Source organism: Aulonocara stuartgranti, assembly GCF_965226115.1.
Source record: "Aulonocara stuartgranti genome assembly, chromosome: 16".
In the NCBI taxonomy this organism is placed as follows: domain Eukaryota; kingdom Metazoa; phylum Chordata; class Actinopteri; order Cichliformes; family Cichlidae; genus Aulonocara; species Aulonocara stuartgranti.
The window spans coordinates 19564086-19578351 of NC_138952.1; the positions used below are offsets into that span (position 1 = coordinate 19564086).

The 14266-nt window shown below is 40.2% G+C and overlaps 1 protein-coding gene across 8 annotated transcripts in view; it reads right to left on the reverse strand.

Annotated features, from left to right (window-relative positions):
- LOC309690647 (nectin-4-like) overlaps window positions 1-13911 on the reverse strand; it is a 138455-nt gene extending 124544 nt beyond the window's left edge. For 5 of the 8 annotated variants that reach the window (XM_082507841.1, XM_082507840.1, XM_082507838.1 and 2 more), the window contains exons 1-4: window positions 4394-4978; window positions 2125-2466; window positions 1709-2011; window positions 308-401 (exon numbers count right to left, since the gene is read on the reverse strand). In XM_082507841.1, the coding sequence (XP_082363967.1) occupies window positions 308-401; window positions 1709-2011; window positions 2125-2466; window positions 4394-4499 (845 nt within the window). In that variant the 5' untranslated portion in view covers window positions 4500-4978. Of the gene's footprint in view, window positions 1-307; window positions 402-1708; window positions 2012-2124; window positions 2467-4393; window positions 4979-13786 lie in introns of those variants that run through there. The other 3 variants (XM_082507845.1, XM_082507844.1, XM_082507839.1) reach the window with 2 other exon arrangements.
- Window positions 13912-14266: the final 355 nt, after the last annotated feature.

Below are 14266 nucleotides of genomic sequence, written 5' to 3' on the forward strand. Positions count from 1 at the left end.
GGTAGAGAAGGTCATCTACTGAATGGAAGGTTGATGACTTGATCCCTGACTCCCCCAGTCTGAGTGCCAGATATCCTTGGGCAAGATACTAACCAGATACTAAGAAGTTGCATCCATTGGTGTGTAAATGTTAACTAATGAGCACTTAAAAAGCATAGAAGAAAGTGCTTATGTGAAAGAGTGAGTATAAAGCGCTTTGAATGCTCCAGGAGAGAAGAAAAGCACTATATAAGACTCAGTGCCTTTATTATTACCACTCCCATGAAATGAAATATTTCAACTGGAATCAATATTCAAACTACTTTACCTGCTCCAGATAAAGTTTGCATTTGGTTTGGCTTCTGTCACACACTCGAACGAGTCCTCTGAAATCATTCTAATGTTCACTTCTGTGGGAGAAACTGCAAAAAGAAAGAAAGAACAAGAGACCTGTGTTAATTCTTAACTGAGTACATCTTTTTTTTTTTTTTTTTTTTTTAACTGAGTACATCTTAATAAGATCAAACAACTTTTCATATATATTTGAATCAAAACAAAGAAATGCATTTTGGGTACTTTACACTTAGTTTCAAGCAGAGATCATTTTGTACACATTCAAGCATGTTGGTGCTCTGTTTAAAAGCATGGCCTTTATGAGGATTTCAACCAGAAATATAACACCACAGACGAACTGTGTCATTTAGAAAAAGAACCTACAATACTGGAAGAGCATGCTTTGAAAACAGTCTCTAGTGTTTTTGCTTCACCTTCTGCCATTTCCCATGTGTGCTGAATGGATCTCAAACAAATGAAGTCATTGTTAAGCTTTACAAACAGGTTTAAGCTGGTCTGTGCACCGTGGTGTTGCCTCAACTGGTGAGAGTTAATTTTTAACCTGAACATCTGCACTCTTACCGAGAACAAAACTCATTCAAGGCAGCTGAAATATCCAAATTCTGGGTAGACATTATTCATTTTGTGATGCTCTCAAGATTCAAATTATCGAACTGGTGTCAAAAAGGGATGCACATTATTTCACACAAGCAGTGTAGATGTGGAATATACAGCTGCTAGTAAGTAAAAAAAAAAAAAACACAGTTGGACTTTGATTAAAGATACATCGTTTTAGTTCTACTTTTCCCCTACCAAAGCCGTGCTGATACACACACTGATGCACAACTTTACTGAGTTTTCTGCATTTCAGCTGAACTGGGTGGTTCTGTCTCAGGACACAGATCAGGTTCCATTACTCGTCTCATCTTTCGCAAAATCTTTATCCAGCTATTGTGACAACATGAGTGAATGACAGTAGCATGAGAACAAGGATAAAGCTGGTATCCATACTGGGAAAAACAATAAATCAGCTCATGAACAAAGAAAAAAAAGCAAAACCATGTCAACTCTTAACACTAAAGGCTACCTAGAAGTATGAGGTTTATGTCTGCTTTTGTTCAAACCAAAGATGCAGGGTATAGTTTTAAAAAAGTGCAGCTATTACTTTTATTTTATCCATAATTTATGAAAATATTTCTGTTGCATTAGTAGATAATAAAGATTAACTGGTAACAAGTAAGTAAGTTCTATAGTATTCCTTTGCAGTTGCAGTTTAATCAGTTAATCCTGGGTGTGCCTGTGTACTTTTAATATTTGATTAAATAATTAACGTTCTTCAGTCAACGGCAACACAAAAGAAGACAAATAATAAACTACATGAGCAGCTGACACTCACAGTAGATCTGTATAGTGAAGAGCAGACTCTCTTCTTTAGACAGTGAGCCACCACTGATGACACACTGGACCTGGTGACCGTTAATCTCTCTCGTAGGAACACCAAACAACGAGCTGACAGTGGTAGTTGTATCGTTGTCATACTGGGTGGAGTTTGCCGTCGTCCTCACTTTGTCTCCCAAAGCACCAGTGAGCCACCTCACCTCTGCAGGAGGCTTCGAGCCAGCAGCTGTGCAGGTAGCAAATAAAACCTCTTCTGTGCCCAAAGTGGGAAGATTGTCCTTGACGCTTGTGAAAGGAGGCACTAGGAGAGTTACAGCACACAATTAGTCAACATGCGAGCAACATGGTAAAATGTCTGTCTCACAAACAAACACCCACAATATTTTAAATAAAGTTGTTGTTTTTTTTATATACCAAGCACGTTTAGAGGAATCTCAATCTTCTGATTTCCACTGGGAAACAAGGTGAAGATGCACGTGTAGCTGCCTTCATCCTTCAGGGCAACACTGGATAACTGGAGTGTTCCATTATTGTTGTTAAAATTCCCGATATATTTAAATCGATCATCACCTCCATTGACAAACTGCACTCCCTCTCTGGGTAGGATAGTGAGGAAATTGTCATTGTGAGGTTTTTCTCTCGTCTTCCTCTGCCAGGTAATCTGTGTCAGGTCATCATTGGTACCAGTGACATAACACGTTAAGATAGCAGTACCTCCTTGTTTCACTGTCACACTTCCACCAATCACCTGGAGAGCTGTAAAGAACAGAAAACGTGATTAAGGCAGAGCTGAAAATAGAAACAAAAGAGAATCCAAGTACATTCATATCAAAGTGTGATGAACTCTTTTGTTTTTGCGTGTGTGTGTGTGTGTGTATGCTTCATCTTTCAAACAAATTTTGAAATTAAGCTGTTTAGACATTGAAAAATAACTATGAAAAATATTTATAACTAGTTTCTGTGGTGTTAAATCTACTCAAGCTTTAAACTTATTTTGTTCATCAAATGATCAAAATAAGAAAATACACAGATGTCTGGTAACGTAACACAGCTTATTTTCTTCAACTCCATGTAAGCCAGTCAAGGTTATGTGCGTAGTCATGCGCCCACCTCCACTCTTAACAGAGGAATGAAAACAATATTCTCCAGCATCCTCACCATGCCCTTATATAGTTACATAGTTAATAATAATAATAATAATAATAATAATAATAATAATAATAAACTTTATTTATAAAGCACACTAAAAAACCAAGGGTATACCAAGGTGCTTGAGAAAAAATAAAATAGGAAAAAGGAGATGGGAGGGAAAAGAGAAAGGACCTGGCACGTATCAATTATAAAACCTTGACAATCATAATATATAAAAGTATTTAACAAGCATAACGGATAAAAATGTACCAACGCACACCAAATGTTACTTGGTGGAAAAGCAAGATTAAATAAATAAGTCTTCAGCCGTGATTTAAACAGTGACATCAGCATAGCAATGAAAGGCAATATTAGACTTCTCAAAAATTGCTCCAAGAGAGAGCAGATATAGTGAGAAGAGAATAGGTCCTAATACAGATCCTTGAGGTACACCAAAGCGTACAGGTACCGAGGAAGATGAGAAGTTGCCCAAATTAACCGAGAAAGACCTGTCAGCAAGATAAGATTTAAACCAGTTGAGGGCAGTGCCTCTTATACCCATAGTATGCTCAAGTCTTAGTAGAAGAATGTTATGATCGACCATATCAAAAGCAGAGGAAAGGTCCAATAAAACCAGGAGCACAGAACGTCCAGAGTGAGTGCTTACAAGAAGGTCATTGAGAACTCTAAGCAAGGCCGTTTCAGTGCTATGCCGTGGCTTAAAGGCAGACTGAAATTTCTCTGCAATGTTGTTCGCGTCTAAATATGCCTGAAGCTGAGAAAGAACTAGTCGCTCCAGGATCTTGGACAGAAACAGAAGCTTAGAGATTGGTCTATAGCTCAAAAGATCATAACAATCAAGATTCTTTTTTTTTTTCAGAATAGGCTGGACTACAGCATGCTTAAAGGCCAGTGGGACAGATCCAGAGAGTAGAGAAAAATTCATTAAGAACAGAATGCTCCAATTACATCAAAGCAGCCCTTAACAATGCGTGATGGGAGAATATCAAACACAGCATTGTGTTTTTAAGTTGATCAACCAGCTGCTTCAGAGTCTCAGTTACAGTTAGCTACATAAAAACTCTGTATTGTAGTTCAGTAACATGTGACCATCCTGTTAGGCCATTGCTTGGATTCATCTGTTCTCTCATTGACTTATAAATAACATTATATGAAAAATGAACAATAAGCAACATTCTTGAGGGCATATGAGGAAGAGAGTAGTGCTACTAATTATACAGCACGTCCATGAACAAAGAACTACTGTTTATTGTATCAACACAAACTGAAATTACAAGCAGAAACCATCAATTTCAGTTAAATATGCACATGTAACAAATAGATAATAAATGATAATACACCACCATTCACTTTTATGAACCACAAAGCTCGTTTAAAAAAAATAATAAAAAATAATAAGACCCTGCAGCGCACATTGACGCCATATGTCTTGTGAGCCAAATCTCTGAAGCGTGAATGTGATAATAAGGAGCTGCAGTGGACAAATACAACATTCAAATTCAGTTCATCGTAGCCTTGGTACTACAAATACCTTCTACGTCAGCACATAGAAGAGACAACGTCAGGAGAAGGACACGTAGCAGCGCAGAGTCACATATGGACGGTATAGGAAGCAGCTCCATCCATCCGCTAATCATTGCTGTCCACTAATCCTAATATTTACGCATTCTGACTTCCGGGAGAAAAAAGTCCACAGTCCAAAAACGCTAGAACACAACAGAACCGATGATTCTGTTGGGAGTCTAGCAAAGAAAGTAGGCGGGCTATAAAATGCTTGGATACCTCCAGCGACACACAGAGGGAGGAGCAGGAGGGGGGAGGGGACGGCGGAAATAAAACGTTTAACACATGGGATGAATTAAGGATGCAGCTTTCTGATCAGCCTTTTAAACAGCGTAACCGACGAAAGCACGCGTGGCTTTACCTTAAATGTACATCAAAACAACGGCGATCACGAGGAGGACCAAAATCCTTGCTGTCTGAGAAAAGAGTGGGGTTTTTTTGGTTTGTTTCCAGGGAGCATCTAGGATTTTCCTTAATTGGTTACCACAGGACCCGAAAACCAGACGGAGGGGCTCACATTATTCAAATCTGAATAAAACACTGGGCGCAATTTTCAGGTTAGTATACACCACTGTGTCCTGTTGTCAAGAAAACATGGTGCTGCACAAGGGTTTAACCCTCTGGGGTCCAGGGTATAATTGGCCGTTTTTGACTACTTTTGATTTTACCTCTATATTTCACCTTTAAAAACTGTTTATCTTGCCTTGTTTGGTATTATTTTTTTCATCACAACCTCAAATATCTGAAATTTGAGTTATTTTTCATTTTGGTATACTATATTAGCACAATTGATCTAAATTCAGACAAAAAATTCAAAATCCAAATAGAAAAAAGTTATTTTTTTTACTGTAAAACCCACAAACATGTTTAACGAATCATTTTCATAAATTGAAATGCAAATAGAAATTGTACGTTTCTAAAAATTATGCACAAGTTTTACAAACAACAAAGTTATATGGTATTATTTACCTAAAATGCAGCCAAGGCCTCAGGCGTTTTTTTATATAACCATTTAAATCTATTTACAGAACAATCAGGTGTTCTGCATCAAATAAGAAGGCACACAATTTATTTGTGCCAGTCCAAAAAATAGTTTGTGTTCAGTATAAGACAGAGGAGAGCAGCACAGGCCTAAACCCTGCAGGTCTGACAACAGGAGGTGCATCAGTCCTGTTTTCCATGTGGGAACAGTGTTTACACTGGAATCTGCCTTTGGTGGCTTTTTTGGAGCAAATGTGACATTCAGCAGTATAACTGACACACAATACAAAACAATAACTACACAACACACTAACTACAGCCTCCAAACACACTAAACGTCACTAATGTCTCACATATGAAAACTCGCTCTCTCTTTCTTTCGCTCGCCCGCTTGTCACTGCTAAAACTTCCCCTTCTCCCTAAACAACCAAGTACCACATGTTGCCATATGATTTTTTAGATTGGCTGGCATGGTAAACTCTAACACCAATAGGGAAGGGGTACCTTGTTGAGTAATTGTTTTACAAAGCAGGAATAATGTATTTAGATTTTTTCCTTCAGTAAACAGAAAATAGTGAAAGCTTCTTAGGTAGGATGCAAGGGCGTAGATTTGGCATGGACGTAAGGGACATGTCCCCACCAATATCCAGCGATTATTGAATTGTCCCCACCAATAATCCTACGTCATGTGACAAATATGGCCAATGTGATTGGCTGTGCCTTTCAGGGAGCTCTATTTAGTTTTAGGAGCTGCAAGTCTGCGCTGCGAGGACCTGCAAGGAGGAGAGGAGGATGGCAGCAAAAAGGAAGAACCTGGATATAAGAAAGTATTTTTCAAAGAAACCTGTAAGTCACTTAAAGCCAAGTTAACTCATAAAATGTGTCCGTCATAATAATGTTACAGGCTATGCTAGGCTTTGGCCCACATCAGTCTAAAATTGTATGTAACCATGAATAACGTGTTTTGGAAGCTAAATGCACAACAGGCAGCACTATTAGTTATCTCAGTCTCCCAGAGTAGCAATCAATCAATCAAGGCTTTGTTTGCCACGTGCAGGTTGCCCTGCAGTGAAATAGGACACCTCCCCCCCGACCTTACACACACAACACAGACATCACATGGGGATACAGGTCGGAGATCGGTAGCGTTACAGAAAAAAGGGAGGACAGCATGAGAACAGGAAACAAAAAAACTCCTCTGCACAAAAAAGCACATAAATGTCCACAGCACAACATTATGGAACACGTGACAAGCCACAGGGTCGGGTGGGCTGTGAGGAGTAATCCGAAGCAAACACAGCAGCCATCCTGCCCAGCGCTACCATTCCAACTCGGGCTCAGACCTGCCATGTTCCCCAGGAGGGAACAAGCATCGAAGGCGTTTGGAAAGGGAGGGGAGATGAGTGTGTGCATATCAGTGTATATGTATGTGTGTGTGTATCTAGAGTTCAGCTGGGACAGTGTCCTTCGCCCTGCCAGGCTAAGTAAACAGTCTTCCAGCCAACCCAGGTGGCCTTGCACAGAATGGGAAGGAACAGACTAAACACAGTCGTTATCAGGGAGTTTTTGTTCGGCTCCAGCCTTGAGACCGCAGCTGGCGCTGAAAGGGTATCCGCATGAAGTGATGGTGCTTTTTACTTTAGTGCGAACAACTCATATAAATTTCAAAGCAGTTCTAACAGTCCAACACTGGTCTCTCAATCTCCCGTTGGAGAGCCGTGAGCTTCTCCATGATGTTATCAAACTTGCGCTCTGTGATGTTGTCATTCTTGTGCTCAAAGAGCCGATTCTGAGAACTCACGACTAGGGATGGGCACCGGTGTGTAAATGAGATTACACAACCGAAAAGCAGCGCACATTTCAGTGCTTTATTTCGGTGCTTTTTTTTCCTGAGATGTCACACACTTTGGATTCCAGCCAATCATTTTACCTTTGCAAGCGTAGTAGGCGGGCCCAGGTACGTAAGTTCTTTTAGAGCAGAGCTACATATTAAAAATGCCCAAGGTGAAGCGGTCAAAAGTCTGGCTGTACTTCACAGCAAAAGATGCAAACTCAGCAGCCTGCAAGAAGTGCTTTAAGGTGATACTGTGCAAAGGAGGCAACACCTCGAATCTGATGAAACACCTGGTGACGTATAGCGTTTTGTTAAAAGCCGAGAAATGCGCTGTATTTGATAGCTTGCTGCGAGACCTGACACCGTGCACATCTACTGCGCTTGGGTTGCCTGTTATCTGACCCGGACTTAGCAACATCCCCCAAAAACCTGAAGAGTAGAGTTCTGGCCCCTAGCCCTGCCAGTGTAGCAGAAATGATGACGGATGATGATGGCAGCAACAGCTGTTCTTCTCTGGGTCAGTAGCTTAATGTTGTTCGTGTGTAATTTACATTGAGTAGGCTAACCACGTTATTAAATTAATGCATGTAAGGTGAACTAGCAAACATCATCATAGCTACATGTGTCTGTCTTCTTGTTTGATGGCAGATACTCCCTTCACCCTGGCCAAAAAAGTTAAAATGACCAAAGAAAAAGTGGAAAACAGTTAAACATGAGAGGCTTTTGGACAAGGTTTGTGTTTTCCATTGTTTAAGCACTGCTTCCAGCCAAGAGTGATGCCATAAATCCCCTATAGCTGCAGAAAAGTCTAACATTGTTATCTTTTTACAAAAAAAACAGCTGAACATGAGAGGTTTTTGGACAAAGTTTGTGTTTTCCATTGTTTAAATACTGCTTCCAGCCAAGAGTGATGCCATAAATCCCCTATAGCTGCAGAAAAGTCTAACATTGTTATCTTTTTACAAAAAAAACAGCTGAACATGAGAGGTTTTTGGACCAATTTTGTGTTCTCCATTCTTTAAGCACCGGTTCGAGCACCGGTTTGAGCACAGTTTAAGCACCGGCACCGTTTCAAAAGTAACGGTTTGGTACTGGTATCGGATAAAACCTAAACGATACCCATCCCTACTCACGACCACAGTGAGCCTCAAAGAGTGAGTAAGGTCAACAATGACTCAAATGAGATTACACAATCCTGATGTATGCCATGACCACCAAGAGAGACTGGACAGTATAGATGTAAAACAAATATGGCAGCAGTTTATCTCAGTTAACGAGTGTTTGGCTCCTTCACACAGTGGACATTGAGTTGTTGTGTGGGACATGTAGTCCATGTCTGTTGCTGTACGGTAGTTCATGTTTAGAATAAAAAAATCCCAGCTCACTGATTTGATAGGAGCAATAGTGCCTAAAATGTTGCATAATTTTGCTGAGAGATCTTTTTCTTTGTGATAATCTTAGATGAGTAGTTAATGGACAAAAACCACCAGGTCATTCAGTGTTCCCTTAGTGTCAAAGTATAACAGATGTTGGTGTACTATAACTGAACTAATGTTGTTAAGTCCCTAAAGTCATATTCTTTTTATTGTCATGACTGTATTTGAAGCTATTTTTATTTTTGTATGATACCTGATTTATATGGAATATGGCTGAAGTAAACTAAAGCCTAACTTAGTCAGTCATTTGTTTAATAGTAATTTAACATGATATAATTCACATATAAAACTATGAATTGTAATTTTAAATAGTTTAAAAGCATGCAGAATAGGATATGTAGGCAAGTGTATTTCTCCTTTTTTATCAAGAAGCAAAGACAAGAAGGAGGAAAAAAAAGAAAAAAGAAACAGGGCAGGGTTCGGTGGTTGAATCATCTGTCCCCACCAATGCCAAAACCAAATCGCCCTTGGTAGGATGCTTAGGTAATTTACATCTGGGAGATCTTAAAATTTAAAAAATATACAAATTATTATATTATTATTTGTTGACATTATTAGAATTTTGCTCCTCAATTTAGATGATGCAGTAAAACCAAGAGATGTGTGATGAAATGTGTGAGCTGATTTCTTGGCACTACCTTATAAGTGATCAGCCAGAGACCATTCATTAAACCCTTCTTTGCTTCTTCTCCAGTTAAGTTCAGACAGGCTGCACAGACCTTAGAGAAAATGGTGTAGAGCGCCAGGGGTGTCTTTCTGTTCAGACATCCAAACATCAGATCATCAGGTCAAAAAAAAATTATTTTACTGACTTAATCTTCCAAATTAATGAGGTACAAGATCAGGACCTTTTGAAAACAAAACAAAACAAAACAAAACAAAAGGCTTCTTAGTCCTTATGAACTGTAACATGTCTCCTGTTTTCATTCTTTTTAAATCATTGGAATTAGAATGCAAGTCATCTAGTCTGGCAACTTTCTGAATAAAGAACAATTGTTAGTTGCATGGGCTTTTTTATGGCAGCTCCTTCCTCCTCATTGATCTAACAGTGCCTCTTTGTTTGGATTCCTTAGACAGTTTCCTTTTGTCTAGGATTCTCACTAACAAGCCTCTTTTTATTTCTTATTTAACCTTTATTTATACAGGTAGTCCCACTTAGACTGGGCTTACTACCATCTAATCCTGCAGATGATCTGCAGGGAGTATGCACAACTCCCTAGTGATCAGGGGTGGCAGGGGTGGCATGGGTTGTAATCTCCTACCACCCCTAGTGGCAACCTGATTTTACAAAAGACAGTGTTGTTTATTAAAATAAGATGGCATTAACACCTTGAGCCTAGCTACACTAAACATTGAATAGAAATTCTAAAACCGCATAATGTATTGCATATGATTGCCCCCCCCCCCCCCCCCCAAACAAACAAAAACAAACAAACAAACAAAAACCAGCACACTGTAAACTATTAAAATTTCCACACAGCCTAACTCAGTGATCAGGGTCACCATAAATCCTGGCATAGTTCATAATTTAAATACAAAAATTAACATTTATATTTAAGAGAGCAAAAAGTCATGGCCCCAGTAAATAAACAAAAATGTCAAATGCAGAGATATTTTTTATTTTTTTGCCTTTTATTGTCTTTGTTGCATCTTTATGTGCGATCCAGTAACCTTGGTTTGCAATACAAGAACTACACAGATAATTATGGAAGGTTATTATTCTCTTGATTATTGTTCCAAGTGTGACCAAAGGTCACCCAGTGTGTCCTTTGTCTTATATTCTCCATAGCAAGCAAGTACTAAAAACAGAGGCTTAGAAAAGAGAATATATCAGCAGTGTTGGGGAGTAACAGAATACATGTACCGCCGTTACGTATTTAAAATACAAAATATGAGTAACTGTATTCCGTTACAGTTACCGTTTAAAAAGGTGGTATTCAGAATACAGTTACTTTGTTGAAATAAATGGATTACACTGCGGTACTTTCCTGTTTCATATTGTCGCGGGTCAGGACTGTTTGGGTTTTGTTTGACAGCTACGTGCTGTTGTTCCAGGCGGCAGCGTTATGGTTGCCATGGTTACAGGGCGACGCTCTCTCTCTCTCTCTCTCTCTCTGCGACTGTGTGTTTCCTGGGTGAGAGAGCGCCTTTTCGTTGTTGTTGTTGTGCTAAGCTAACAGGCAGAATGCTACAAGCATAGCTCTAAAGAATGTAGCATCGTGGGCAGTGTAGTCCGTGTTGCAGGGAGAATGGACTGCCATACACGTTATGGGTCTGTGAGCGCGAGGAGGGAGAAAAAGGGGAGTGGAAAGGTACAAGTTGTCATCGGGGAAAACGGGAGCTGGAAGCATGTAAATATAATAATAACCACTGCAGCCAAGAAGAGAGCCTGACGAGCCCAGTTGTAAGTAAGCTATTAGGACTCGACTGTACACCGTGTTTGTGTTTTCCTCCGAAAACAATAAGTTCCGTTGGAGCAGTCTTTCAACGCCTCTCTCTGTCTCTCGCAAGAAAAGTTGACCCACACAACAAAGTAAAGCTATTTTTCGGCTACGAGCCGACAGGGACCCCGCCGTATCAGTCAGAGGTCCCTTTACTACAGTTCGGAGTCGCGGACCTTCAGTAATAGTAATAAATCACACAGCAATAGTACATTCACGTTGTTGTAAAAAGCATGATAATATATTAAGTAATCCAAAGTATTCAGAATACGTTACTGTCATTGAGTAACGTAACGGAATACGTTACAGAATACATTTTGGGGCATGTATTCTGTATTCTGTAATCTGTAATGGAATACATTTTAAAAGTAACCTTCCCAACACTGCATATCAGTCACAGCATTTTGTGAGAAGTGAGAATGTAATAACAAGTTCCTCTAACCATTTCTCAGAGCTCAACATGATACTAAAAACAACCCAGTTTCTGAATCTCATACAGGTCCCTGCCTGGGGCTCTTGAAAACAGGAACAAAACACAATAGGAGCTGTGGGAAAAAAATATAAGTAGTATTTGATAATACTGGTGGTACAGATGCTGACTTATATTGAGCCCGTTTTTAGGGCGTACCCATGACAGATTAGCTTAATACAAAACAAGTGATCAGCACAACAATATTATCACAGAACATATGAAAAGCATGTGCAACTTAATTTGATCAGGATGCCTCCGGCACATGTCCCACATGTATGCGGTCCCCGAGGCAGGTCCAGGACATGCTGGCAAGTTTACATCACTCAGATGGCTTTATATGATTGAAAAAGGTTAAATAAGTCGCTGGGATGAGGAAGATCTGGGCATGTCTAAAACTGCAGCTCAAATGGATAAGTGGTAGCAAATGATTGGATGGAAGCAAACAGAAATCTAAATGTAATAATATGGAAACAGGATTTCGGAAGAATTTCTGAAAATGTTTCCCCCAGTATATGGATAGGAGTGCAATACTGTGGACAGTTTCCCTTTAGAATACAAAAGATTTTTAGCAATTGTACTGATAGTGCAGATCTATAGTTTCAGATCACCTACAAAGACACAATGAAGTTTATAAAAAGTTTAGTTAGCCAACTCAACCAGTGGAATTACAGTAAAAATCTCTCTCTCCTCACAGCACGTGAGAGACTGAAGTTCTGTCTCATAAGACTTATAATTATCACGTATTTCCTGTTTTTGTGACAGAAGTCAGTTCCCAACCTCATGATCACATGCTGAGTTATGACACTTTGGTCTGTGTATCAAATTTATCCAAAGTATCCAAATGTGATCCTAAAACCTACCTGAAAAGTCTTCAGTTGATTCAACATGCTGCAGAGTACTGACAGTGACTAGAAAAAGAGAGCATATTTCTCCCATACTGGCTTCTCTTCATTGGTTCCCTGTTAAATCCACAATCATATTTAAAATCCTTCTCCTCATATACAAGGTCTTGAATAATCAGGCCCAGTCTTGTCTCAAAGACCTCATAGGTCTGTACCAACCCAGTAAAGCATTTTGCTCTCAGACTGCTGGTTTACTTGTGGTTCATAGGATATTTAAAGGTATTATGGGAAGCAGAGCCTTCAGCTTTCAGAAGCCACTGCCTTGGGTGCAACCTCATGAACAAAAATATCACTTTGGGCCAGACTGCTTTAATGTTGCAAACCATGCCAGTCCTAAAAATATAACACTGTGCAGACATGGATCAATATTCTACTTAGACAAACAGATTTTTTGATTTTGTGCAAGATTGAGATGTGCAAGCCATTTTTTACATTATAATGTTTTCAGTTTTAACATTATTTGATATAAAAATAAAATAGACATTAACTTTTCTGAAGGAAGGAAGTAAATAAGTAAGCTATCTACTGCTAGGAAAGTCGAGCAGTGGCTTCTATGTGGACGTTATGAGTTTAATTTCTCTTTTCTTGTTAATGGGCCATCCTACCCTCTTTCCACTTTGCTGAGCCAAGCGTGCTGGCACCTGAACCAAACCAAATCATGAAATAACGAAAGGAGGAGGGAGGCGGGTTCAGAGGCTGACTGGATTTTGCGCTTTGTTGCTGCCAAAAAACAAAACTAATTCTAGGAAGCAAAAAGGTTTATAATTACCCTGCGAAGGAAACATTTTATGGACAATACGAAAAATGATTACAGGCATGGCCCTTTAAGACTGTAGCCTCATGGGCGGTGTAGTCCTTGCTGCAGGGAGAACGTGTGGGACCGCCCCTCCCGCTGTGTGTTTGTGAGCGTGAGGGAGGGAGGAAAACATAAGCCGAAAAGTACTAGGTGCTACCGAGCAGAAACGGGAGATGGAAACATGTAAATATAAAAATAACCACTGCAGCCAAAAAGAGTGCCTGACGAGCCCAGTTGTAAGTAAGCTATTAAGACTCGACTGTACACTGTGTTCATGTTCCCTATATAATCACTGTGCTTTCAAATCCTCTGTAACTTAACAGCTTACATTATCAGGAGGAAAATAGAACAGACAGAACAACTGAGCTCCAATCAGCACAGATAGACAGACCAGCTGCAACTGCAACAGCTGAGGGAGGTGAGAATAGAGCCGACGAGTTGAATCTGTTTTTCAATAGATTCGACACCACAGTGTCTGCTCCCACCCCCACAACCTCACCTGCAGTCAGCCTGGAATCCAGAGCCACACCACTGTGCCAGCCTCTCTCTTCACATGTTGCCTCCTGTGAGATTCCTGACACCCCTCCCCCACCCATCACCTTCACTCAATACCAGGTTGAGATGCAAATGAGGAGACTTCACTCAGGCAAGTCTGCTGGACCAGACGGAGTGAGTCCCCTTGTCCTCAAGACCTGTGCCCCCCAGCTGTGTGGAGTCTTTCATAAACTGTTTATGCTGAGTCTGAGTCTGCAGAGGGTCCCGGTGATGTGGAAGACATCATGCCTCGTCCCTGTACCAAAGACGCCTCGTCCCAGTGGCCCCCAGGATTACAGGCCCGTGGCAATGACCTCCCACATCATGAAGACCCTGGAAAGGCTCATCCTGGACCAGCTGCGACCCATAGTAAGACCACATCTGGATCCCCTTCAGTTCGCTTATCAGCCTCGTCTCGGAACAGAGGACGCCATCATCTACCTGC